The sequence below is a fragment of the Bufo gargarizans genome, chromosome 3, assembly GCF_014858855.1.
Source record: "Bufo gargarizans isolate SCDJY-AF-19 chromosome 3, ASM1485885v1, whole genome shotgun sequence".
Classification (NCBI taxonomy): Eukaryota; Metazoa; Chordata; class Amphibia; order Anura; family Bufonidae; genus Bufo; species Bufo gargarizans.
Genome location: NC_058082.1, coordinates 275,548,784 through 275,571,590, shown reverse-complemented (window position 1 = coordinate 275,571,590; position 22,807 = coordinate 275,548,784). Strand labels below are relative to the sequence as shown.

Sequence of the window (22,807 nt, the reverse complement as noted above, 5' to 3'; positions counted from 1 at the left end):
ATTTCTTAAAAAAAACAACGCTTTTTATGATATGCAAATGAAGCTGTAAGGAGCCCAGAGGGGCGTTATTCTTTGTCCACGGTGCCCAGGAACTCCCCTCTGAAGTGCCGTGCCCGTCTAAATTTGAAAACTAATAACTCCTCCAAGATCGCCTAAATCGCCTCCCAGAGGCGAGGCTAAGTGCTCCCCCCCCCCAGCGCCGCGCTCTGCGGCAAACTCTCCCGCATCCGAAATCCCACGCAGGCGCAGTGCTGGCGATTGCTTGCGCCGATGATAAGACGACTGAGGGCAACAGCTTCAACAGCGTCACTGGGCATGCATATCCTAAAAAGCGTTTTATTTTTAAAGAAATTACAAGAAATTTTTTTTTTGCTAATATGCTAGTGACAAATTCCCTTTAAAAGATGAGAGAGGCCTGTAATTGTTACCTGTATTAATAGCACCTGTTTGAACTAGTTATCAGTATAAAAGACACCTGTCCACAACCTCAGTCACACTACAAACTCCACTATGGCCAAGGCCAAAGAGCTGTCGAAGGACACCAGAAGCAAAATTGTAGACCTGCACCAGGTTGGGAAGACTGAATCTGCAATAGGCAAGCAGCTTGGTGTGAAGAAATCAACTGAAGGAGCAATTATTAGAAAATGGAAGACATACAAGACCACTGATAATCTCCCTCGATCTGGGGCTCCACGCAAGATCTCACTCGTGGGGTCAAAATGATCACAAGAACAGTGAGCAAAAATCCTAGAACCACACGGGGGAACCTAGTGAATGACCAGCAGAGAGCTGGTACCAAAGTAACAAAGGCTACTATCAGTAACACACTACGCCGTCAGGGACTCAAATCCTGCAGTGCCAGACGTGTCCCCCTGCTTAAGCCAGTACATGTCCGAGCCCGTCTGAAGTTTGCTAGAGAGCATTTGGATGATCCAGAAGAGGATTGGGAGAATGTCATATGGCCAGATGAGACCAAAGTAGAACCTTTTTAGTAAGAACTCAACTCGTCGTGTTTGGAAGAGAAAGAATGCTGAGTTGCATCCAAAGAACACCATACCACCTATTCTGAGATTTTGAGTGAAAACCTTCTTCCATCAGCAAGGGCATTGAATATTAAACGTGGCTGGGTCTTTCAGCATGACAATGATCCCAAACACACCGCCGGTGCAATGAAGGAGTGGCTTGGTAAGAAGCATTTCAAGGTCCTGGAGTGGCTTAGCCAGTCTCCAGATCTCTACCCCATAGAAAACCTTTGGAGGGAGTTGGAAGTCCTGTGTTGCCCATCGACAGCCCCAAAACATCACTGCTCTAGAGAAGATCTGCATGGAGGAATGGGCCAAAATACCAGCAATAGTGTGTGAAAAACTTGTGAAGACAGAAAACGTTTGACATCTGTCATTGCCAACAAAGGGTATATAACAAAGTATTTAGATTAACTTTTGTTACAGACCAAATATTTATTTTCCACCATAATTTGCAAATACATTCTTTAAATATCAATGTGATTTTCTGGATTTTTTCTTCTCATTCTGTCTCTAGTTGAGGTATACCTATGATGAAAATTACAGGCCTCTCATCTTTTTAAGTAGGAGAACTTGCACAATTGGTGGCTGACTAAATACTTTTTTGCCCCACTGTATATTAGACCCCCCCCCCTTCCCCCCCACTACATATTACGTCCTTATTTGATGCAATTTGATTTTAGAAATTTCTATATTCAGATAATTGTGCGCTAAGAAACATATTAAAGTGTATAAATATGCAGGAAAAATGGACTTTCACACAATAAACCATAAGCGTCCCGGTTTCACCGTCCAGAAAGTTGGGAGGTATGCTAAATGTACCCCAATGGGCTCTACACCAGGATTTGGACGAACCTACACGTCGGCCCAGGGTGGTCACTGAATACTATCACAGTTCACTCAGGCCCATAATATAATGGAGTGAGATACGTCTCTTCAGATGACAGGAATCAGGTGTAACTATACACGTCCACTAGGGGGCAGCAAGGTGCCTGCTGTACAGTCAGCCATCTCACTAGACGTAAGCTTCTTGTGGAGACTCGTCACAACAATAGTAGAACTGCCTCTCCGTGACGTCACCTATTTCGCCTCTGCCTATTGGAGGTTCACAGTAAGCAGGCTACGCCTCAGCCCAGTGTCGTGGCCCCGCCCCTCATGCCACTAACCGGTGCGGACGTCACTGCTGCAGCCGGAGCGCGCTTTGCTTGTGTCTCGCTCCCGCGAGAGATTAGAGCAGGCCGGGGTTAAGATGGCGGCGCCCGTGCTGAGAGTGTCTGTGCCGCGGTGGGAGAGCGGGGCCCGGTATGCCGTGTGCGTTCTCGGTATCGTTATATCCCTCTATGCTTTCCACGTGGAGAGAGAAAAGGAGCGGGACCCCGGCTACCAGGCCATGTGCGACCTTAACGAATGGGTGCGCTGCTCCACCGTCCTCTCATCCAGGTACCTGGCACAGGGTGGCAGGACAATACAGAGGCACATGGGGATGTGAGGGCTGGAAGTCTCCTGGGTACCAGAGTGGCACCGGGAGGATGCACTGGGCTGTCAGCACTGCTGAATGGAGAGGGCCACGTCAGTGGAGCTGTCAGTGCTGGGTGACCGGGGTGTGCAGGTACAGCCAGCATGGCTAAGCCTTGGCAGAATGCCCTCCACTGCCACACCCCCGTAGGTTCCTCAGGGATACCTGAAAGGAGGAAGTGTGGCCACCATCCCTCTGCCATAGGTGTGAGTTACTGGCAAGTGTCCATAGGTATGCCAGCTATAGCTGGGAGGCTGGCAATATGACGTGACTTGGCATGGAGCCTGTGTGATCCTAGAAGTGTTTAACCCTTTGTAGTATGTCCGTGTGCTTCAGTGTGTAATCACAATACAAGAAATTCTCAAGGAACAGTTATCACCATGTGTTTTAGGCTACATGCACACGACCGTATGTGTTTTGTGGTCCGAAAATTGCAGATCTGAAAAAAAAATGGATGATGTCCGTATGGCATCTGTTTGTTTTCTGCGGATCCGTTGTAACAATGCCTATCCTTGTCTGCAAAACGGACAAGAATCAGACATGTTATATTTTTTTGCGGGGCTACGGAACAGACACATGGATGCGGATAGCACACGGTGTGCTGTCTGCATTTTTTGTGGACCCATTGAAATGAATGGGTCCGCATCCTATCCGCAGTAAAAATGGAATGGACACGGAAACAAAAAACGTTAGTGTGCATGTAGCCTTAGGGCTCGGCTCGTTCACACGACCGTATGTCTGTTTCAGTGTATTGTGATTGTCCATATTGCTTCCTTTGCTGGCTGGATTTTTCCATCACATTATACACTACTTGTTTCCGTGGTTACGCCCACCCTTCAATCCAGCAGCAGTGGTGGTCATGCTTGCACACTATAGTCCTGGCCACCAGAGAAGCCAGCGCTTTTTTCCTATAATGTGCAAGCACGACCACCAATGAATTACAGTGTGGTGGTAACCATGGAAACAAGAAGTGTATAATGTGATGGAAAAATGAATCCGGGAAGCAATATGGACAATTACAATACATTAGTGTGCATTCCGTATTTAGCGGAACGGAACATCTGGCCCCTAATAGAACAGTCCTATCCTTGTCCGTAATGCAGACAATAATGGGACATGTTCTATTTTTTTGCGGAACGGAAATACGGACATACCGAAACAGAATGCACATGGAGTAACTTAAGTTTTTTTGTGTGGACCCACTGAAATGAATCGTTCCGCATACGGTCCGCAAAAAAAACGGAATGGACATAGAAAGAAAATACGTTCATGTGCATGAGCCCTAATACAAAAAATTTCCTGTGCGGCACCTTAGGGGTTAACTGCCGTAAATCGCAGCTCCTTTTATAGATGTTGGGTGCCGGCCGCCTCTATTTTAATTAATGGGTTACTTATCTTCATTGGTGGTGCAGTGCGGCCCCCCCAACCCCAGTATTAAATCATTGGTGGCAGTGGACACAGGGTCCCCTCCTCATTGGTGGTGCAGTGCGGCCCCCCCTCAACCCCAGTATTAAATCATTGGTGGCAGTGGCCACAGGGTCCCCTTCTCATTGGTGGTGCAGTGGCAGCTTCTGATCGGAGCCCCAGCAGTGTAATCCTGGGGCTCCGATCGGTTACCATGGCAGCCAGGACGCTACTGAAGCCCTGGCTGCCATGGTAATCTCCCTGCTGCTGTGTGCACTATGCACAGGGCAGCAGGGAGAGTGTGAGCTCCTATTCACCCTGATAGAGCTCTAATAGGGTGAATAGGACAAGGGATTTAAAGATCCCAGGTTCTAGCCCCTAAGGGGGGAAATGGCTATTGAAAAAAAAACACCCCCTTTCCTAATTTTACATATGAAATATATAAACATCACATATCGCCACGTCTGAAAAGTCCAAACTATTAAAATAAAATAAAAAATAACAGCGCGATTTGCTTTTTTTTTTAGTCACCTTGTCCACCCAAAAAATTGGATCGGACTGTTCGATTATGGGCCGGACGTTCCATAAAATGCGGAATGCACGTGGCTTTTTTGGTTTATTTTTTCACATGGTATTGAGTATCGAAATACTTTTTTATGGTATCGAAATCGAATCAAAATTTTGGTATCGAAACAGCCCCATTTGTGTAATTTCCTAAACTTTGCTGGTACTGTAATACGCTGCGGTTTTTCTGCACGCATTCCGCGATGTGTGAGTGAACCCTTAGTCTACTGACAGTTCTCCAGGAGATCACACATCCACAGCAGGACCTGTAAAGGGGGTTTCCTACCAAATACAGGCAGGTGATAAATGTTTGGTGCCCCCTTCACTTTTACATTGAGGAGGAATTTGTATGTATGCATGCATGCCACGAGAAAACAGCCACGCTTCTTCTGCACTTTGAAATCGGGCCGCCATTACCTGGCCACAGATTCCCCCCTCCCCCGGTTCTAAGCAGTCTATCTGATATGCTTATCATGGTGTGCACTTTGATTGGTGCGTGATCCTCATCAGCGAGTGCACCAGGACACTGACCAGCCAGCCAGCCAGCGCTTGCATGATCACAGCTCTAGTTCTGTCCCTGAGGAGGATCACTTGCTCCTGACCATGATGTGTACAGAGATTTAGGCTACATGCAGACGATCGTTGTGTGTTTTGCGGTCTGCAAAATACGGATGGCGTCCGTGTGTGTTCCCAATTTGCGTAACGGCACGGACAGCCTTTAATATAACTGCCTATTCTTGTCTGCAAAGTGCGGACAAGAATAGGACAGGTTATTTTTTTGGGGCCGGAGCAACGGATGCGGACAGCACACGGAGTGCTGTCCGCATCTTTTGCAGCCCCATTGAAGTGAATGGGTCCGCATCCCAGCCGCCAAAACTGCCACTCTGATGCGGACCCGAACAACGGCCGTGTGCATGAGGCCTTACATGGCAGAAACAAGAAATTTTGAATTCTGAAAAATATAACATTTTTGGCTGCTGAACTTATTTGGCCTCATGTTTTACACTCGTCTGCCCACAGCAACCAATCACAACTCCTTTTCTGGTGTTTCTCATTGGCAATCATAGCCAAGGTTTGCTTTCATGTATCGCAAGCATGCTCAACCTGCCGCCCTCCAGCTGTTGTAAAACTACAACTCCCACAATGCCCTGCTGTAGGCTGTTCGGGAATGCTGGGAGTTGTAGTTTTGCAACAGCTGGAGGGCCGCAGGTTGAGCGTGCCTGATGTATCGCATTCTGCGAAGTGGACCCTTTTGGGTATATTCACACCTGGCAGATTTAGTTTATAGCAGGGCTTTCTTGTGGTGTTTTATTATGTAGCTCACGTGGTCATAACGTGGTCAAGTGCGTGAGCCTAAATGGGTTTTGCAGGAATTTCCCAAACTTGTTAAAATATTATGTTGCTGGATATAAACTATTTTATTTTATTTTTTATTTTTTATAATACAACCCAATGTGTGGCGCTTGTCGTGATTCTGCGCTTCCTTGTTTGGGACATGTATATGCTACTGCCGTTTCCCACGTGTCTCTGGACGGTTTAGACCGCTTTCAGACGAGCGAGTGAGTTCTAAGCTCCGGACTCACAGCATGAGTATGCGGCAGCTACCGCCCTGAACTCCCAGCACTGCCGGGGTCGCATAGCATCATATTGATTTATGATGCTATGTAACCCTTACTGTCCTGGAATGTATTGGAGAATACTGACAGCATTATGTCAGTGTTATCACATACATTCCAGAACTGTAAGTGTTAGGCCTCTTTTAAACGGGGGTCGCGTGTGAGGGCCGGATAGGATGCGGGTGCGTCGCGGGAAAATCGTATGAGTAGGTACGCAATTGCAGTCAGTTTTGACTGCGATTGCATTCCGATGTTCGGTTTTTATCGCGCAGGTGCACTGCGTTTTACGCGTGATAAAAAAACTGACTGTGATACGCAGACCCGAACCTGGACTCCTTCAAAGAAGTTCGGGTTTGGGATCGATGTTCTGTAGATTTTAATATTTTCCCTTATAACATGGTTACAAGGGAAAATAATAGCATTCTGAATACAGAATGCATAGTAAAATGTAGATTGAGGGTTTTCCCTGAACGCATCCGGACCTAAACCGTGCTTTCATCCCTATAATCTCCTAGCAACCATGCGTGAAAAACTTGCAGATGCTTGCGATTTTCATGCATCCCCATTCATTTCTATGGGGCCTACGTTGCGTTAAAAAATGCGGAATATAGAACATGCTGCGATTTTTCACGCAACGCACAAATGATGCGTGAAAACCACCGCTCATGTGCACAGCCCCATTGAGGTGAATGGTTCCAGATTCAGTGCGGGTGCAATGCATCACGTCACGCATTGCACCAGCGCAGAATTTTCGCCCCCTGTGTGAAAGGGGACTTAGGCCCCTTTCACACGAGCGTGGCGGATTAGGTCCGGATTCGTTCAGGAAAACTCGCACCATTTTGCAAGCAAGTTCAGTCAGTTTTGTTTGTGATTGCGTTCAGTTGTTTCCGTGCCGGTGCAATGTGTTTTGATGCGTTTTTGACGCACGTGATAAAAAACTGAAGGTTTACAAACATCTCTTAGCAACCATCAGTGAAAAACGCATCGCATCAAGACCTGCTTGTGAATTCCTTGCTCGTTTTTCACTGAAGCCCCATTCACTTCTATGGGAGCTGGGCTGCTGTGAAAACGCAGAATATAGAACATGCTGCGTTTTTCACGCAACGTAGAACTGATACGTTAAAAAAAAATGCTCACGTACACAGATCCATTGAAATAAACGGGTCAGGATTCAGTGCGGGTGCAATGCGTTCATGTCACGCATTGTATCCGCACGGAAAACTTGCACGTGTGAAAGGAGCCTTAGGCTACTTTCACACTAGCGTTTTTGCTGGATCCGTCATTGTTCAGAAAAAAACGCTTCCGTTACTGATAATACAACCGTCTGCATCCATTATGAACGCATCCGGTTGTATTATCTTGAACATGGCCAAGATGGATCTGTCAGGAATTCTATTGAAAGTCAATAGGGGACGGATCTGTGAGAGAAAACAGATCCGTCCCCATTGACTTGCATTGGGGGTCATGCCGGATCCGTCTTGTTCTGCATCCCAGGACAGAAAGCAAAATACAACATGTTGCAGTTTGCTCTCCGGTATGGGAACGCGACTAAACGGAACGGAATGCATTTTGGAGCATTACGTTCTGTTCAGTTTTGTCCCCCATTGACAATGAATGGGGACAAAACTGAAGCGTTTTTCTTTTTTTTTTTTCCCAGTATTGAGACCCTATGATGGATCTCGGTGCCGGAAAACTAAAACGCTAGTGTGAAAGTAGCCTTACATAGCATCATAAATCAAAATAATGCTATGCGACCCCAGTTCAGGACAGGAGCTGCCGCATACTGACACTGCAGGTCCGGAGGGTACATGGGCCAGCTCAAGTGCTCTCTGCTAATGTGCATGTACCACATGTGCAGTGAGACCCAGCACTTGAACCTGCCCAGGCAGAAGTCGCACTACGTTTTTTCCAGAAGAGTAAAAATACTCCTCTGACCATTTTTTTTTTTTGTGGAGTATTTTTACCCGAGGAGTAGTATGAAAGTTTCAGTAATTCAAATACATACCTTAATATGTAGGCCTACACTTGCTCACATCTGCGTTGGGGGCTCCATTTGGAGCCTCTGTTGCAGATTATGTTGAAAGACCGGACAAAAAAAGCATTATATGCAGGACTTTTTTGTCTGGTAAAAAGACAGATCCAGAAAGGAAACTGAATGGATCCCATCTCAATTTTTTACAATGGAACTCTGTAGTGGCGGATGCCACAGTATGGCATCTGTCTGAGGCGTCCGTTAATATATACGGTTTTTGTCTACAGTGAATATATCACAAAAACCCACCCTTATGTGGCCGATCCAGCAGTTCCATTATTGTTGTTGCTCTGCTCTTCTAACAGAACAACAGAAATAAATAGCGCTGGTGTGAACGTAGCTTAAGGCTGGGTTCACACGGGCGTGTCCGGATTAGGTCCGAAAGCGTCCTGGTGTATTGCGGCAAACCCGCGCGATTAGGTACACAATTGAAGTCAGTTTTGACTGCAATTGCGTTCCGATGTTCAGTTTTTATCGTGGGGGTGCAATGTGTTTTGCACCGCGTGATAAAAAACCAACTGTGGTACCCAGACCCGAACTTCTTCACAGAAGTTCAGGTTTGGGTTTGGTGTTGTGTAGAGGTTATTATTTTCCCTTTATAACATGGTTATAAGGGAAAATAATAGAATTCTGAATACAGAATGCTTAGTAGGTGATCAATTGAGGGTTAAAAAAAATATATATAACTCACCTTCTCCTCTTGATCTCGTAGTTCCCGGTCTCTTCTTTACTTCTTTAATGATGAACTACTGGCTAAAGGACCTGTGGTGACGTCAGATCACATGCTCCATCACCCCTTTTTTTTTTTTTTTACCCTCAATTGATCACCTACTAAGCATTCTGTATTCAGAATGCTATTATTTTCCCTTATAACCATGTTATAAGGGAAAATAATACAGTGAATAGACTGTCACCTAGCAACCATGCGTGAAAATCGCACCACATCCGCACTTGCTTGCGGATGCTTGCGATTTCACTCAGCCCCATTCACTTCTATGGGGCCTGCGTTGCGTGATGAATGCACAAAGAGGAGCATGCTGCGATTATCACGCAACGCATAAGTGATGCGTGAAAATCACAGCTCATGTGCACAGCCCCATAGAAATGAATGGGTCCAGATTCAGTGCGGGTGCAATATGTTCACCTCCCGCATTGTGCCCGTGTGAACTCAGCCTAAGAGGTGGATATTTATGTGGGGGAACCATTACTAATCTAAATACCATCAGGCAATTATAGCCATGGGATAAAGTCCGGTCCAATATAGCGGAATTAACCCTGATCATACACTGCATCACACACTGCTGTTACTTTGATGTCTGGGGCAGTTTGTCACCTCTGAGGAGTCCTCTTCAGCTCCTCCGCTCTCCGGCCCCTCGTCCTTCCAGCTCCCGCCGGCTTCCCCTGCTGCTCGGCGCTGTATCGCTCCAGCACCAGCCTAAACCAACTAATAGCAAAGCACCTTACTGTATGGAGCTTTGCTATTGGTCATTTCAGGCACAGGCAGCATCACTGCACTGCCTGTGTCATTCACAGCGTGCCCTGCGCTGATGAATGTGGGGGAAAAGTCTAAGGCGTATTGGTACCAAGTTCCAGTACCTGCACCATATAGCCTGAACAGGCATCAATGATGCTTGCACAGGCGTTATTGCACCCTCTGTGCCCAGGTATGTGACGTCCAAGTTGACATTCTGTACTTTGTAGGCATAGTTAGATCACATGAACCACGTACAGCAAGTGGTCTCCCAACCTCATTTGTACTAGGGACTGTTTCATGCAGGGTAGATGAATCGCACACAGAACAAAACACAATCATTAATCCCGTTTAGGCCCCCGCTCTTTACATTTAGTGCCCCCAGTAGTGAGAACAAAATGCTCGCCTCCCTCCGGCTCTCTGTGATGTTGGCCTCTTCCAGCCTGGGCATCAGTTACCTGCATTATGGTACAGGAGATTGCGAATGTTATTGCGACCTCCTGCGCCTGGTCTCTGGTGGCATGATGACGTGGTCAAGCTGACTGTGGTATATGTCTGCCTGATTCTCGCCACATTTGCCGGCTTGCAGTGGGATCTCTTCCAGTCCTAATTATAGTTAATGGTTAAAGTTTTCCATACACATAGCAGCAGGAAGAGAGACGGCACGTACACGCTGCACACCTACCCTTCATACAGGTGATCAGAGTAGGTGCCACATTTCGGACCCCCACCGATCTGATACTGCTGACCTATCCTGAGGATCGGCCATCAATAGTAAAAGCCCAGAGAACCCCTTTAATGTCTATCCCTTTTCTTTTATTCTGTTCCTAGGGAATAGTACGTTTGCTTCACTGCTGTTCTTCATCCCTTTTATGTAAGTGTTATGTGAATGTGAGCTAGACGCCGTTCTGGAATTGTTCAGGCCTCCCTTCCCTCTGCTGAGTCATATTCACATGGAGGAGGGTTTGACTTATTGTGTCTAAGTTCGTTGTTTTGTGCTTTTGGCCTCAGTTTAATTTTTGGTTTTCACAAGATTTGCAAATCTGGGATTTTTGTAATGGTTTCAGTTCACATGGACAGTAAATAGGACGCGGAGATCTATGTTGCTGCTTTTGCTGTGGCTTTGCCTGCCCGTGACCTGGACAAGGGTAGTAGTTCTGTTGGTTCTATTTGCATCAATAGAGAGTCAGTGAAGTCAATCTATGTGGAGGGCAGTCTGGCGGGCATTGACTGTTAGATCATCCTCACTGATGCCCAGTCTCCTCATGTCACCTATCCACAGGCAGGAAGCTGTAATCTCTGGAAGGTGCTGCCCTCTAGAGCTTGATGCTCTACCTACTCCAGGCCCATGTCCTCTCTGCATGACCTGGGCCCACCAGTGATGTATGGACAGTTACACAGGGAGGTACATGCCTGGAGGCCGGTGACATTCATCACCCAGAAGCCACCAATGTAAAAATAAATACATTTGAGGTGTACATTTTTTACTGGACTCTGCAGGATGGAATAGTGCAGTCTACTGTGCAATTCCATAACTAAAAGGACAGTGGCCCTCAATGGCCACATTTAGGCTAGGTCTACTACACGATGACATTTGTCGCGCAACAATTTTTATAATGGCAGTCTATGGTGTCGCACTGCAACATACTGCGACGCAACAGTCGCAGAAAATCCATCCGAGATGGATTTCTCTGCGACTGTTGCGTCGCAGCATGTTGCAGTGCGACACCATAGACTGCCATTATAAAAATTGTAGCGTGACATTGGTGCAACAAAATGTTGAATGTTGCAGTGTAGTTGTGCTGTAACTGTCGCGCGTCAAATGTCGTCGTGTAGACCTAGCCTTAATGTGTACTTGGGAGCTTTGCCGGTGTGCGCGCTAAATGTAAACAAGTGGGGCTGTACAAGTGACTCTGCAAGCTGAAAGCTTAGGAATTGTGGACTATTAAACCTGAAGAACCTGCGGCTTGTATCTACAGGTAACTAACCTCGTTTCCAGAAAACATTGGACAAGTCAGTGAGACATGTAGGAGGATTTCAGTAGTTGGGGATCCTTGCTCTGTCATCCCATCACCAAAAAGGTTGGGTGCGGCAATCTTTTATGTTCTAGCCGTCACTGGGGGTTTCTATTAGAATAAAGGGCAATCTCGCTCATAATGGACATTAAAGGGCATCTGTCAGCAGATTTGTGAAACTGACCTGTTACATGTGCGCTTGGCAAATGAAGGCATCTGTGTTGGTCCCATGTTCATATGTGCCCACATTGCTTTGAAAAATGATGTTTTAATATATGCAAATGAGCCTCCAAGAGCAATGGGGGCGTTGTTGTTACATCCAGAGGCTCAGTACTCTACAACTGCCGCACCCTCTCTACTTTACCAAGTAGTGAAAACGTCATTGTCCCTTCTTGGTCCTGTCAATCAAAGAGGGAGCTGCAGTTGCAGAGAGCGCTGTGCCTCTAGGAGTAACGGCAACACCCCTGTTGCTCCTAGAGGCTCATTTGCATAGGCACCAGGTCAGACAGTTTCATAGGTACAAATCTGTTGATAGATGCCCTTAAAGGGGTTGTCTCATCTGACATATTGCTAGGATGTGCCCCCATTGTCTAATAGGTGCAGGTCCCACCGCTGCGACCCACTCCTATATCCGGAATGGCGCCCCACAAAGTGGTGGCTGGACCACTCGGATCTGGCCACCACCAAGGGCTTTCCTTATAGAAGTGAATGGGAGCACACCGCTCATGACCGCCCGCCGCTCCCATTCACTTTTATAAGCTTGATGGAAAAAGCTGAGCTGCTATTTTCAGCGGCCCCATAGAAAATGAATAGAGGGTGGCTGCGCATGCGCAGTGCACCCTACACCACTTTTGGGGCTCTGTTCTTGATATAGGTGTGGGTCCCAGTGGTGGGACCCACACCTATAAGACAATGGGGGCACATCCTAGCGATATGCCTCCATCGTCTGTGATGACCCCTTTAAAAGTCAAGTAGTACATAAATAATATGGCAAGATAATAGCTTTATTTCACATAATAATCACAGCTCAGTCTTTTATTTTATTTTTTGCCCAGTTTTCTCAATAACTTTTCTGTTTGTGGTCTGTTAATAAACTTGGATACACGTACGCTGTTGTAAAGGTCCTTATACACATACAGATGATCTTGCAGATTGTATCGGGAAAGAAGTAGACACTCCTGATATCTGTCAGATCATCAGCAGAGATGAGAGCGGCATTTAAATGCAGCAATCTCGTTTGTCCCCATAGAGAATTGTCATTGACGGAACGATCTACTGCGCAGCAACAAAACGACACAGTCACCCGATGAACAAGGGTTTGCTCATTCATTGGGTGGTTGCTGGCGCTTTTTACACAGGCAGATTGTAAACAAGCGCTTATGCAAACCTTCATCCCCTATAATTGGTCTGCCGTGCGGGTAATCCGCTGCGTGAAAGAGTCCCAACCCCCACTCCGGACAGCAGAGACACGGAGCAGTAACATAATTGATAACGCTCTGTGCCTCTCTGTGACCTTTTTGCTGCAAAATCGCAGTGACAACTTTCTCATTGTGATTTTGTAGTAAAAAGGTCACAGAGAGGCACAGAGCATTATCAGTCATGTTATTGCTCCGTGTCTCTGCTGTCCAGAGTGGGGGTTGGGACTCTTTCACACAGCGGATTACCTGCACTGCATCCGCTGTGTGAAAGAGCCCTTAGGGTTAAGCTCTGCCAAATTGGAATTATAAGGGAATTCCCTAATAATCTGTCATGCTATCTGTGTGTGAATACGATTGACTAATCACTTTAGTGCAGGAAGTGGGAGGCAATATTGCTACCTCTGCCTATCTGCTGAATTCCTGCCCTTAAGATGGTAGATAGCTGCTGGTCCCCAGCACTGGAAATGGGAATAGAAACCAATTTTAATGTGACGTGAGGAGTTTAGGGGGGTGCAGCAGGCAGGAGCCTTGCTGTATTAAAGGGGTTGTCTCACTTCAGGAAATGGCATTTATCATGTAGACATTCTAGTTTTGCAACAGCTGGAGGGCCGCAGGGTGGGCATCTCTGATGTAGAGAAAGTTAATACAAGGCACTTATTAATGTATTATTATCCATATTGCTTCCTTTGCTGGCTGGATTAGTTTTTCCATCACATTATACACTGTTTGGATCCAGTGGTTACGACCGCTGCTGCGCATATGTGCCCATGCACAGTCTCAGCCACCAGAGATGCCGGTGCTTTTTCCTATAGTGTACAAGCACGGCCACTGATGATGGATTGCAGGGTGGTCATAACCCCTGGATACGAGCAGTGTATAATGGGATGGAAAAATGAATCCAGCCAGGAAAGGAAGCAATACGGACAATCGCAATACATTAATTAGCAAGTGCCTTGTATGACCTTTTTCTACATGATGCATGTCATTTACTGAAGTAGGACAACCCCTCGAAGTATCTTTCAGCTATGTGACAGGGTATTAGGGCTTTTTATCTTATCTTTGTTTTCTGTCCTGCAGATGGGGTCGAGGATTTGGACTTTTTGGGTCCATATTTGGAAACGATAGTGTAATGAATCAACCAAACAGTGTCTTTGGTCTTATATTTTATCTACTACAGATGCTGCTCGGTGAGTACATTTATCATAAGACCTTGTCTTAACCATGAGGTAGCTGGTGGGGCAAGGAACTGCTCAACAAAATTACGTGTGGTCCTGCCCAGGGGTGTAGAGAAGGCTGGGTTCACGTCACATTTTTGACATCCGTTTAATGTTTACATTGGGGGGGAGATAAAAAAAACACCACGCCGCTATTCTATCTTGCAGAGTCCGGTAGATTTTTTTACGATAGTTCTCTATGTTGACGGATGGCATCAGTTAATGTATATGTTTTTTTATTGTACACATTAAATGCCTGATAAAACCATGATGTGAATGCAGCCTACCAGACATAACTCACTTGGTGAAATGCTGCTCTGTCTTATGTGACATATGTGACTATGGGGTAAAATAGAAATGATAGATTCTGATCCCGCTGCCACCTTTTAAGTCCTATTGCACCAGGAATTTGTGTAAAGGGGTTGTTCAGTCTTAGAAAAAGATGGCGGCTATCTTCCAAAACAGCACAACACCGGTCCACAGGTTGTGTGAGGTATTGCAGCTCAGTGGTGCCATGGACAGGCGTGGTGAGGTTTTTTGAAGAAGAAAAAAAAAAGCTGCTGTGTTTTTATAATCCTGGACAACTGTTGCAATAGAACAAAAGCAAAATCCTCTCTTCTGAGAAGGACTGGACTTCAGCTCATGGAATTTGTACCTTCTCTAAAGCACTTACTGTCATCTTGATGTCACTACAGTCTTTCGTCTAAGTAATATTAGGCAGAATGTCCCTGGGCAGTTGCATAGCAACCGTCTAAAAATGCTTTGGGTGACAACTGCATAACCCTGTGCATTGTGCGAAATCTCCCCCGGGCAGCCGTCTCCGCCCCTCCCTGCTGTGGTCTGGGGTTTGTTCACCACACGTCGCCTGCCTTCTGCCGCATGTTCTGTGCTCACATTTAGAGCTCATGCACAGGACCATATGTATTTTGCGGTCCACAAAAATGGATCTGCAAGAAATATGGATCATGTCTGTATTTTGTGGAACGGAACAGCTGGCGCCAGACAGAACAGTCCTATTCCTTGTCCGTAATACGGACAATAATAGGACATACAGAAACGGAATGCACACGGAGTAACTTAATTTTATTTTATTTTTTGTGTGGACCAATTGGAATGAATAGTTTTGTATATGGTCTGCAAAAAAAGAAAGCAACGGACACGCAAAGAAAATATGTTCATGTGCATAAGCCCTTAGGAGTATTCCATACAGCTATAGTTTGATAGATCTGGCAAGGCATCATGGTACATGTAGTTACCAGGTTTACTGCCCGCAGACAAAAAGCAAGCATACACATTAAGGGTATATCAAGCGGGCAGATTTTCTGCATTCGTAGTAACGCTCATTAGCGATCATCTGGCAGTCTAATACTGCTGCCGATTGTGCCATGAACAAGCAAACACTCATTCATCGGGCAATCCAGAAGAAAGATCAGGATTTGCCATTGGCAGATCGTGCTGTCTAATTTGCAATCTGCCGCCGACAAACCAAGGTAGAGCATAGGGGCCCCATGTTATACAGGAGATCTCTGCATGTAATAGCAGTGGTCTACTCCGCTAGCGAGCAGGCGATTGCCAGGAGGAAACTCTTCCCTGTGTGATCGGGTGTCTAATACACCCTATAGATTTATTTATTATCTATTATACTCAATGATATAGCGCTACTATATTCTGCAGCGCTTTTACAGACATTAGCGTCCAACTGCCCCCAATGGGGCTCGCAATGTAAGTTTCCTATCAGTATGTCTTTGGCGTGTTGGAGGAAACCAGAGTATCTGGAGGAAACAACGCAAACACTGGGAGAACATACAAACTCCATGCAGATGTTGTCCTTGGTCGGATTCAAACCCAGCCCCAGTGCTAACCACTGAGCCACCCTGCTGCCCTACCCTGTAGATTACCAAACCCTCCAAACATCCACATTGTATTAGGTGTTCTGTGAGATAAGTAGTCACCAGGGTTTTTGGCAGTGTTGTAGTCCCCTCTCCGAAATAAAGAGTGCATGCATTGAGATGGAAGGACAGGAGGAATATCTATCGGCCGACCACTATAACCGAACACTGGTATAATGTGGGCTAGGGGATGATGAGAGTTTCTCTTTAACACTGGTATAAGGAGGGCGTAGCATATTTGGACAAGTCTTAGTGGTGAATGACTGTGTGTTTCCCTGTTAATCTCAGAAAGCAAGTATTGTTTCCAAAAAATCCATATGTTCATGGCCATGGCAAATGTCCACCCTGAATCACTTAGCATGTGAACACTGCATTGTGTTCTGCCTGTGACTTGTACGATCAGCCTGGCCCTCATTGTCTTCCTGCAGACATCCCGAGCTCTCACGTGTGCCCTTTATTACGCTTCGGCCACGTTCACACGTTTAGGATTCTCTCAGGCTTTAGGAGCTACTAGTAAAGCAAGTGAAGGGGATCTATTGTACCCTGATTACATGTTGAGTGTAAAATAATACATCCAAAGCGTGTTCATTGTCACAAATTCCGCTTGGAAAAGCCACCGTTTAGCACCGGTGAATTGACCTTTTAATAGAGCTAATGTGCACTTGGATCCGCCAGCCAAACAATGGCAGAAATCGGGGTCTCCACCTTGGGTTTCTGCCACAGGGTCCGTCTCTGCACAAGTCTAGACACTCCTGCTTGCTTCAAATTGGAGGATTTGGTTCTGTACAGTGAAACGTAAAAGTGTGAAGTCTATGATGGGGTGACACCATGACACCTAAGTCTTTATATTCTTGTGAGATTTTCCCACTCTCCTTTCCAGCGTCCACGGTATGTTTGAGATCCACACAGCCTGGTCTGAAGTCATTAAAGACTGAATATGCATAGTGTAGTCGCTACTAGGGGGAGTTAAAGGTGTTGTCCCATAACCACTGGGGTCCTCCTATCCACTTGAACATAAGAAACCCCCACTAACCACAGACCCACTACAGACTCTTCCAGTCCCCATAAATGTGGCTAACAGGGCGGCACGTGTAAGTGTAACCTTCGATTAAAGGTTGTTGAGTCATGAGGCCATATGAAGCAAGCAAATTGTTTCCTGTCCCTTTCACCAAGGACTATGCACTGGACGGCGGAGAGGTATTCTATGCATTCTTGAGCTTTTAGTATATCTTGCCACCACTTGGTCAGTCATGCTTGCTATCAGCTTCAGGACATACATTTTACAATATAGCCTTGGGAAACTCCTAATATGTTTACAGGGCACCTGTCAGCAGATTTGTACCTATTAAACTGGCTGACCTGTTACATGTGCGCTTGGCAGCTGAAGACATCTGTGTTGGTCCCATTTTCATATGTGCTCACAACGCAAGTTTTAATATATGCAAATGAGCCTCTAGGAGCAATGGGGGAGTTACTGTTACACCTAGAGGCTCCACTTTCCCTGCACCTGTCGCACCCTCTGCACTTTGACAGGGCCATGTGTAATGACATTTACACTGCCTGGCCCTGTCAAAGTGCGGAGGGTGCAGCAGATGCAGAGAGAGCGGATCCTCTAGGTGTAACTGCAGCACCCCTAATGCTCCAAGAGGTCATTTGCATATATTAAACCATCATTTTTCTCAGCAATGCGGCACATATGAAGATGAGATCAACACAGATGTCTTCAGCTGCCAAGTGCAAATGTAACAGGTCAGTTTCATAGGTACATATCTGCTGAAATGCCCTTAAAGGGGTTCTCCGGGAATTAAGAAAATAAAAATTCTGAAATTTTACTTAATTATAAATAAATTCCCAAATACCTAATATTAGTTATAATGGCTCGTTTTGTCTGGGGAGCAATCATTAGGAAAAACAAAAAGGCCGCTGTCCTATTAGTACACACAGAACCTGTCCTAATCACACAGGAGGACAAGTTACTTCACAGCAGTGTGGTAAAGAGCTGCCTCATCCTCCTCTCTGCTCTACTTGTCAGGGATTATGATCCTTAATACAGTTCAATAAGGTCATCAGCTGAATCTCTGTGGATATGGAGTTCATGAGCAGATGTGGCTAATGAGCAGCAGCACATGTATGCAGTCTCCATTACCACAGTCTGTCCTGTCCTTCATGTCTCCTCATGAACTCCATTCCTACAGAGATTCAGCTGAAGATCTTCTCATCTGTATTCAGGATCATAATCCCTGACAAGTAGGAGAGGATGATGAGGCAGCTCTTTACCACAGTGTTGTAAAGTAACTTGTCCTGCTGTGTGATTAGGACAGGTTTTATGTGTATTTAATAAGACAGCGGCCATTTTGTTTCTCTTAATCATTGCTCCCTAGAGAAAAAGAGCCATTATAACTAATGTAAGTTATTTGGGAATATATAATAAAGTAATATTTAAGTATTTTCATTTTCTTAATTCCCAGAGAATCCCTTTATTTTCTATAAAACCTTGTTGCAGTCCTATGTGCCTCTGGCCTAGCTGACTTTTGCCTTTCTATTTTGCAGGTATGACAGTGAGTGCGGTAGCAGCACTAGTGTTAATGAGCTCGTCTATAGTGTCGGTAGTAGGATCCCTCTACCTAGCATACATCCTGTACTTTGTACTAAAGGACTTCTGTGTTATCTGCGTCACCACCTATTTGCTGAACTTCATTCTCCTTATCATCAATTACAAACGATTAGTTTACTTGAACGAGGCCTGGAAACAGCAACTGCAGGATAAACAAGAATGAGAGGCCTCCTGAACTCTGGCTCACGTCTGAAGGACACTGCTTCCTTAAAGTTTATTTTGCAGTACAATTGGTTGGGGGACAGACGGTTTCCAAGAACAATCTTAACCAATGTTTTTTTTTTTTTTTTTTTTTTTTTACTTTTGACCGAAAGGGCCCTGGATATTTGTATGTTTGCAATGGAGCCTCCCATTTGAAATGGCTGGATGAAGGAGCGATAATGAATAAAACCGAAAAAAAGGAGAAAAAAAAAAAAAGTGGCAAGCTTTAACTGTACTTACCAAGGTGTTTCGTTTAATGGCACATTCTCTGTTCTTGTGTTCTTGGCGATATTTTTCCCTCCTTTGTGCCTCCCTCTCTTTGTATATGTATGTGTGTCAATCCTTCAATGCGGGTAATTTCTTTTTATTGTGGCTGATTGGTTACGATGTGTATTTTGTTGCTACCATTGGTATTTTAGGTTGCCATCTGTGGCTCTTCGCTGGTATTTCATGTATTTTCAAAGAACAATATTAGGAGCCAAATCCGACGACCAGGCATTTCTATGCACATTGAGTAGAACTAAAACCACGTCCTGCTTGCTACCAGCACCTTGAAGGATTTTGCTATGTGCGAAAGCCAATTGAAAGCAGCATTTTGCACTAGCTTCAGTCAAGAATGACTTTAGAAACGGCTGTGGACTTCTGGTCCGGCAAGCACAGTGCAAGGTTTCATGAGGTTGGGTAATGTGTGAGTAGGTTGACCTTCATAGCTTTGAGAGTTAAGTGTTACTGATGAGCGTACATGGTGGGTGTTGAATAGTCATGTATTGTCCCACAGAATCCAGGACCAAGAAAAGTGCTTGTGCTGGGCACTTACATGTAGACCTCTTACTGATCCAGCATCTCTCCAATGCACCAGTATAAAGCTGCTTATGACACCTCCATAATATACTGTCCCATGTGACTGCTCTCCATTACTGGTACCTCCAAACGGTTGCAGCACTACTGACATATAATCGCCCCTGCCAAATGCAGATCATGTCTGGTCGTCTTGCTCCATTTTACCACACGGCGGTAAGACTTTGGACTGCCTGCCCTCAATAAGATTACTATGCAGCTCATTAATACTGTCATACGTGTGGATCTTTTGTATAGGACCTTTTTCACCCATCATCGGTATCCTCTAACTGCAGTGTAGTGTAATACACTGAGGATTTTTTTCACCTGGTTTAAGTGCTGCCTGTCAAATACCATAACCGGTATACGTAAATCTTGTTATTGTGCCTGATGAGACCGTTTTTGTAGTAAGAATGGATCTCACGTAGAGCTTAGCATTTAACATTCCATCATGACTTGGAAGGGTTATGATCTTGGTCGTCTAAGAGAATGAATCGCTATATTTTGGTGCAGTGGAATATACAGGGATTTGATACCTGGAAAGATATGGTCATCTTTGGGGGAAATTGTACAGATCAGTGATTGCCTTCTGCCACAGGTTGTCAGGGCATGCTGGAGGAGTTAGAGAACCACGACGTGTCAGACTACTGGTCTAGATGGTGTTACTTTTACAGTTGTGGGCTCAGGTTATTCATCGACCAGAGCTCCGCCTGCCCCTTGAATAGATGACGTGTTCCTTAGCACAGTATCCTAATCTACTGCAGAAGAAATATGTGCTTCTTGGGCTTGACAGATGACTCATCAAATGTTAGTCATTTTGTACTGGCCTGAAGTCTGAGCATAAGATGCAGTCCAAAGGAATACATTGAGTTGTATGCAATCCTGTGAACTGCAGCTGTCGCTCAACAGTTAATCTGTAAAGGTACAAAAAGACTGTTGCTTAGGCTACTTTCACGCTTGCGTTTTGGGCGGATCCGTCATGGATCTGTTACAATAATACAACCGCATGCGTCCGTCATGAACGGATCCGTTTGTATTCTCTGTAACACAGCCAAGACAGATCTGTCATGAACGCCATTGAAAGTCAATGGGAGACTGATCCGTTTTCTGTTATGCCAGATTGTATCAAAGAAAACTGATCCGTCCCCATTGACTTACGTTGTGTGCCAGGACGGATCCGTTTGGCTCTGGCTCTGTTTCGTGAAGCGGACAGCAAAACACTGCAGGCGGCGTTTTGGTGTCCGCCTCCAGAGCGTAATGGAGACTGATCAGAGGTAAACTGATGCATTCTGACCGGATCCTTTTCTATTTAGAATGCATTAGGGCAAAACTGATCCGTTTTGGACCGCTTGTGAGAGCCCCTGATGGATCTCACAAACGGAAAGCCAAAAACGCGAGTGTGAAAGTAGCCTTAGTCTAAAGCCACACTTTGACTTTGGCCATGTGACATTAAAGGGGTTGTCCTGCCTTAGGGTTCTTTCTGCAAGACCTGCAAAGGGAATCTTACGTTTAAGCTCCCTGGCACTGGATTTTGTCTCCTACTGCCATTGACGTGCTCCAGCTCATGATTGTAAACTTAGGTTGTGTAGAGCCGCAGTGGTGATGTGTCCCCCATGTGTCATCTCGCTGGGTGAGGAAGCTTGTCATTTGCAGCAGGGGACTAGGGGCTCATGCACACGAACGTATTTTTTTTCCGCTTAGTTTTTTTTTTTTTGTGTTTTTGCGGACTGTATACGGAACCATTCACTTCAATGGGTCCACAAAAACAATGGAAGGTACTCCGTGTGCATTCCGTTTCCGTATTTTCATTCCGCAAAAAAGTAGTGCATGTCCTATTGTCCACAGATCACGGTCCGAGGCCCCATTCAAGTCAATGGGTCTGCAAAAAATACAGAACGCACATGGAACCCATCCGTATTTTGCGGATCCATACTGTAGAAATGCTATGCCCAGCCCATATTGCTCATGTGTTTGGTGATAAGTTACTGTTTCCGTTTCTGATCCGCAAAAAACGGATCGCATACGTATATGTTTTGTGCAATAACTGAAGAGGACTTAAATCGGAGGGAAAAAAAACCTCAGATATGGAAAAACGGACCGCAAAACAACGGTTGTGTGCATGAGCCCTAATGGAGCTGAATTCTAGGGAGCAGGCAAGTATGCTTCCCTCTTCAGGTCTGGCATGGTGTTGGGGATCTGGCAGAAAGCTGGACGGCCCCTTTAAGAATACACTATTGTGCTGCTAAAATCCCAAATGTTGATAGATGTGGTTGTGCTGAGATCCAGCAGGTTTGGAATTTTAGCTCTGAGCCACCTGGTATCATCATTGGTTGCCATATAGCAGCTTAAACTTCTGATCTTGTGTCACGCAGCCGGTGCTGCCGTGTAGTATAATATATATATATTTTCTATATATATTCCAAATTCACTATGTTCAGTATTATATAACAGAATCTAAGTTTCTTACGCTGTTTCCTCCTTAACTATTGGGATTTGTATGAGGTTTGCTTTAAAAAGAGAACCTTCTACCATGTGTTCTCATTGTGAAATGGGTACAGTCCTTCTAGACCAGGGCTGGCCAACCTGCGGTTCTCCAGCTGTTGTAAAACTACATTTCCCACCATGCCCTTCTGTAGGCTGATAGTTGTAGACACTCTGAGCATGCTGGGAGTTGTAGTTTTGCAAAATCTGGAGAGCTGCAGGTTGGCCATCCCTGCTGTAGACAATAAATGGGGTGGCTCTGATCCGTAGCTAAGGGGCCTATACGTCCCTCTCAAAAATAAACTCAAGATACTAATTTCCAAGCATGGTTTTCTACAATATTCCCACAAGTTGGTTTACGAAACAGATGATTTAGAGATCACCCTTCATCTGTAGTTGTAGAATAAGGTCTACTCCTGCTATACAGTAGTCTGCTCAACACTGCTAAGTCTGGTTGCCTCTCATTAGAAGGGTTGTGATTTTATATGGAAGCTGCTGAGCCCCGGATGACAA

General features: G+C 45.4%; 1 protein-coding gene across 1 annotated transcript; it reads left to right on the top strand.

Annotated features, from left to right (window-relative positions):
* Positions 1–2,204: 2,204 nt before the first annotated feature.
* On the top strand, positions 2,205–20,869 carry VKORC1L1 (vitamin K epoxide reductase complex subunit 1 like 1). Its single transcript, XM_044285732.1, has 3 exons — positions 2,205–2,462; positions 14,136–14,245; positions 18,712–20,869. Exons 1-3 carry the CDS (start codon positions 2,272–2,274, stop codon positions 18,936–18,938), a joined length of 528 nt encoding a protein of 175 aa, XP_044141667.1. The 5' UTR covers positions 2,205–2,271; the 3' UTR covers positions 18,939–20,869.
* The last annotated feature ends 1,938 nt before the right edge of the window (positions 20,870–22,807 follow it).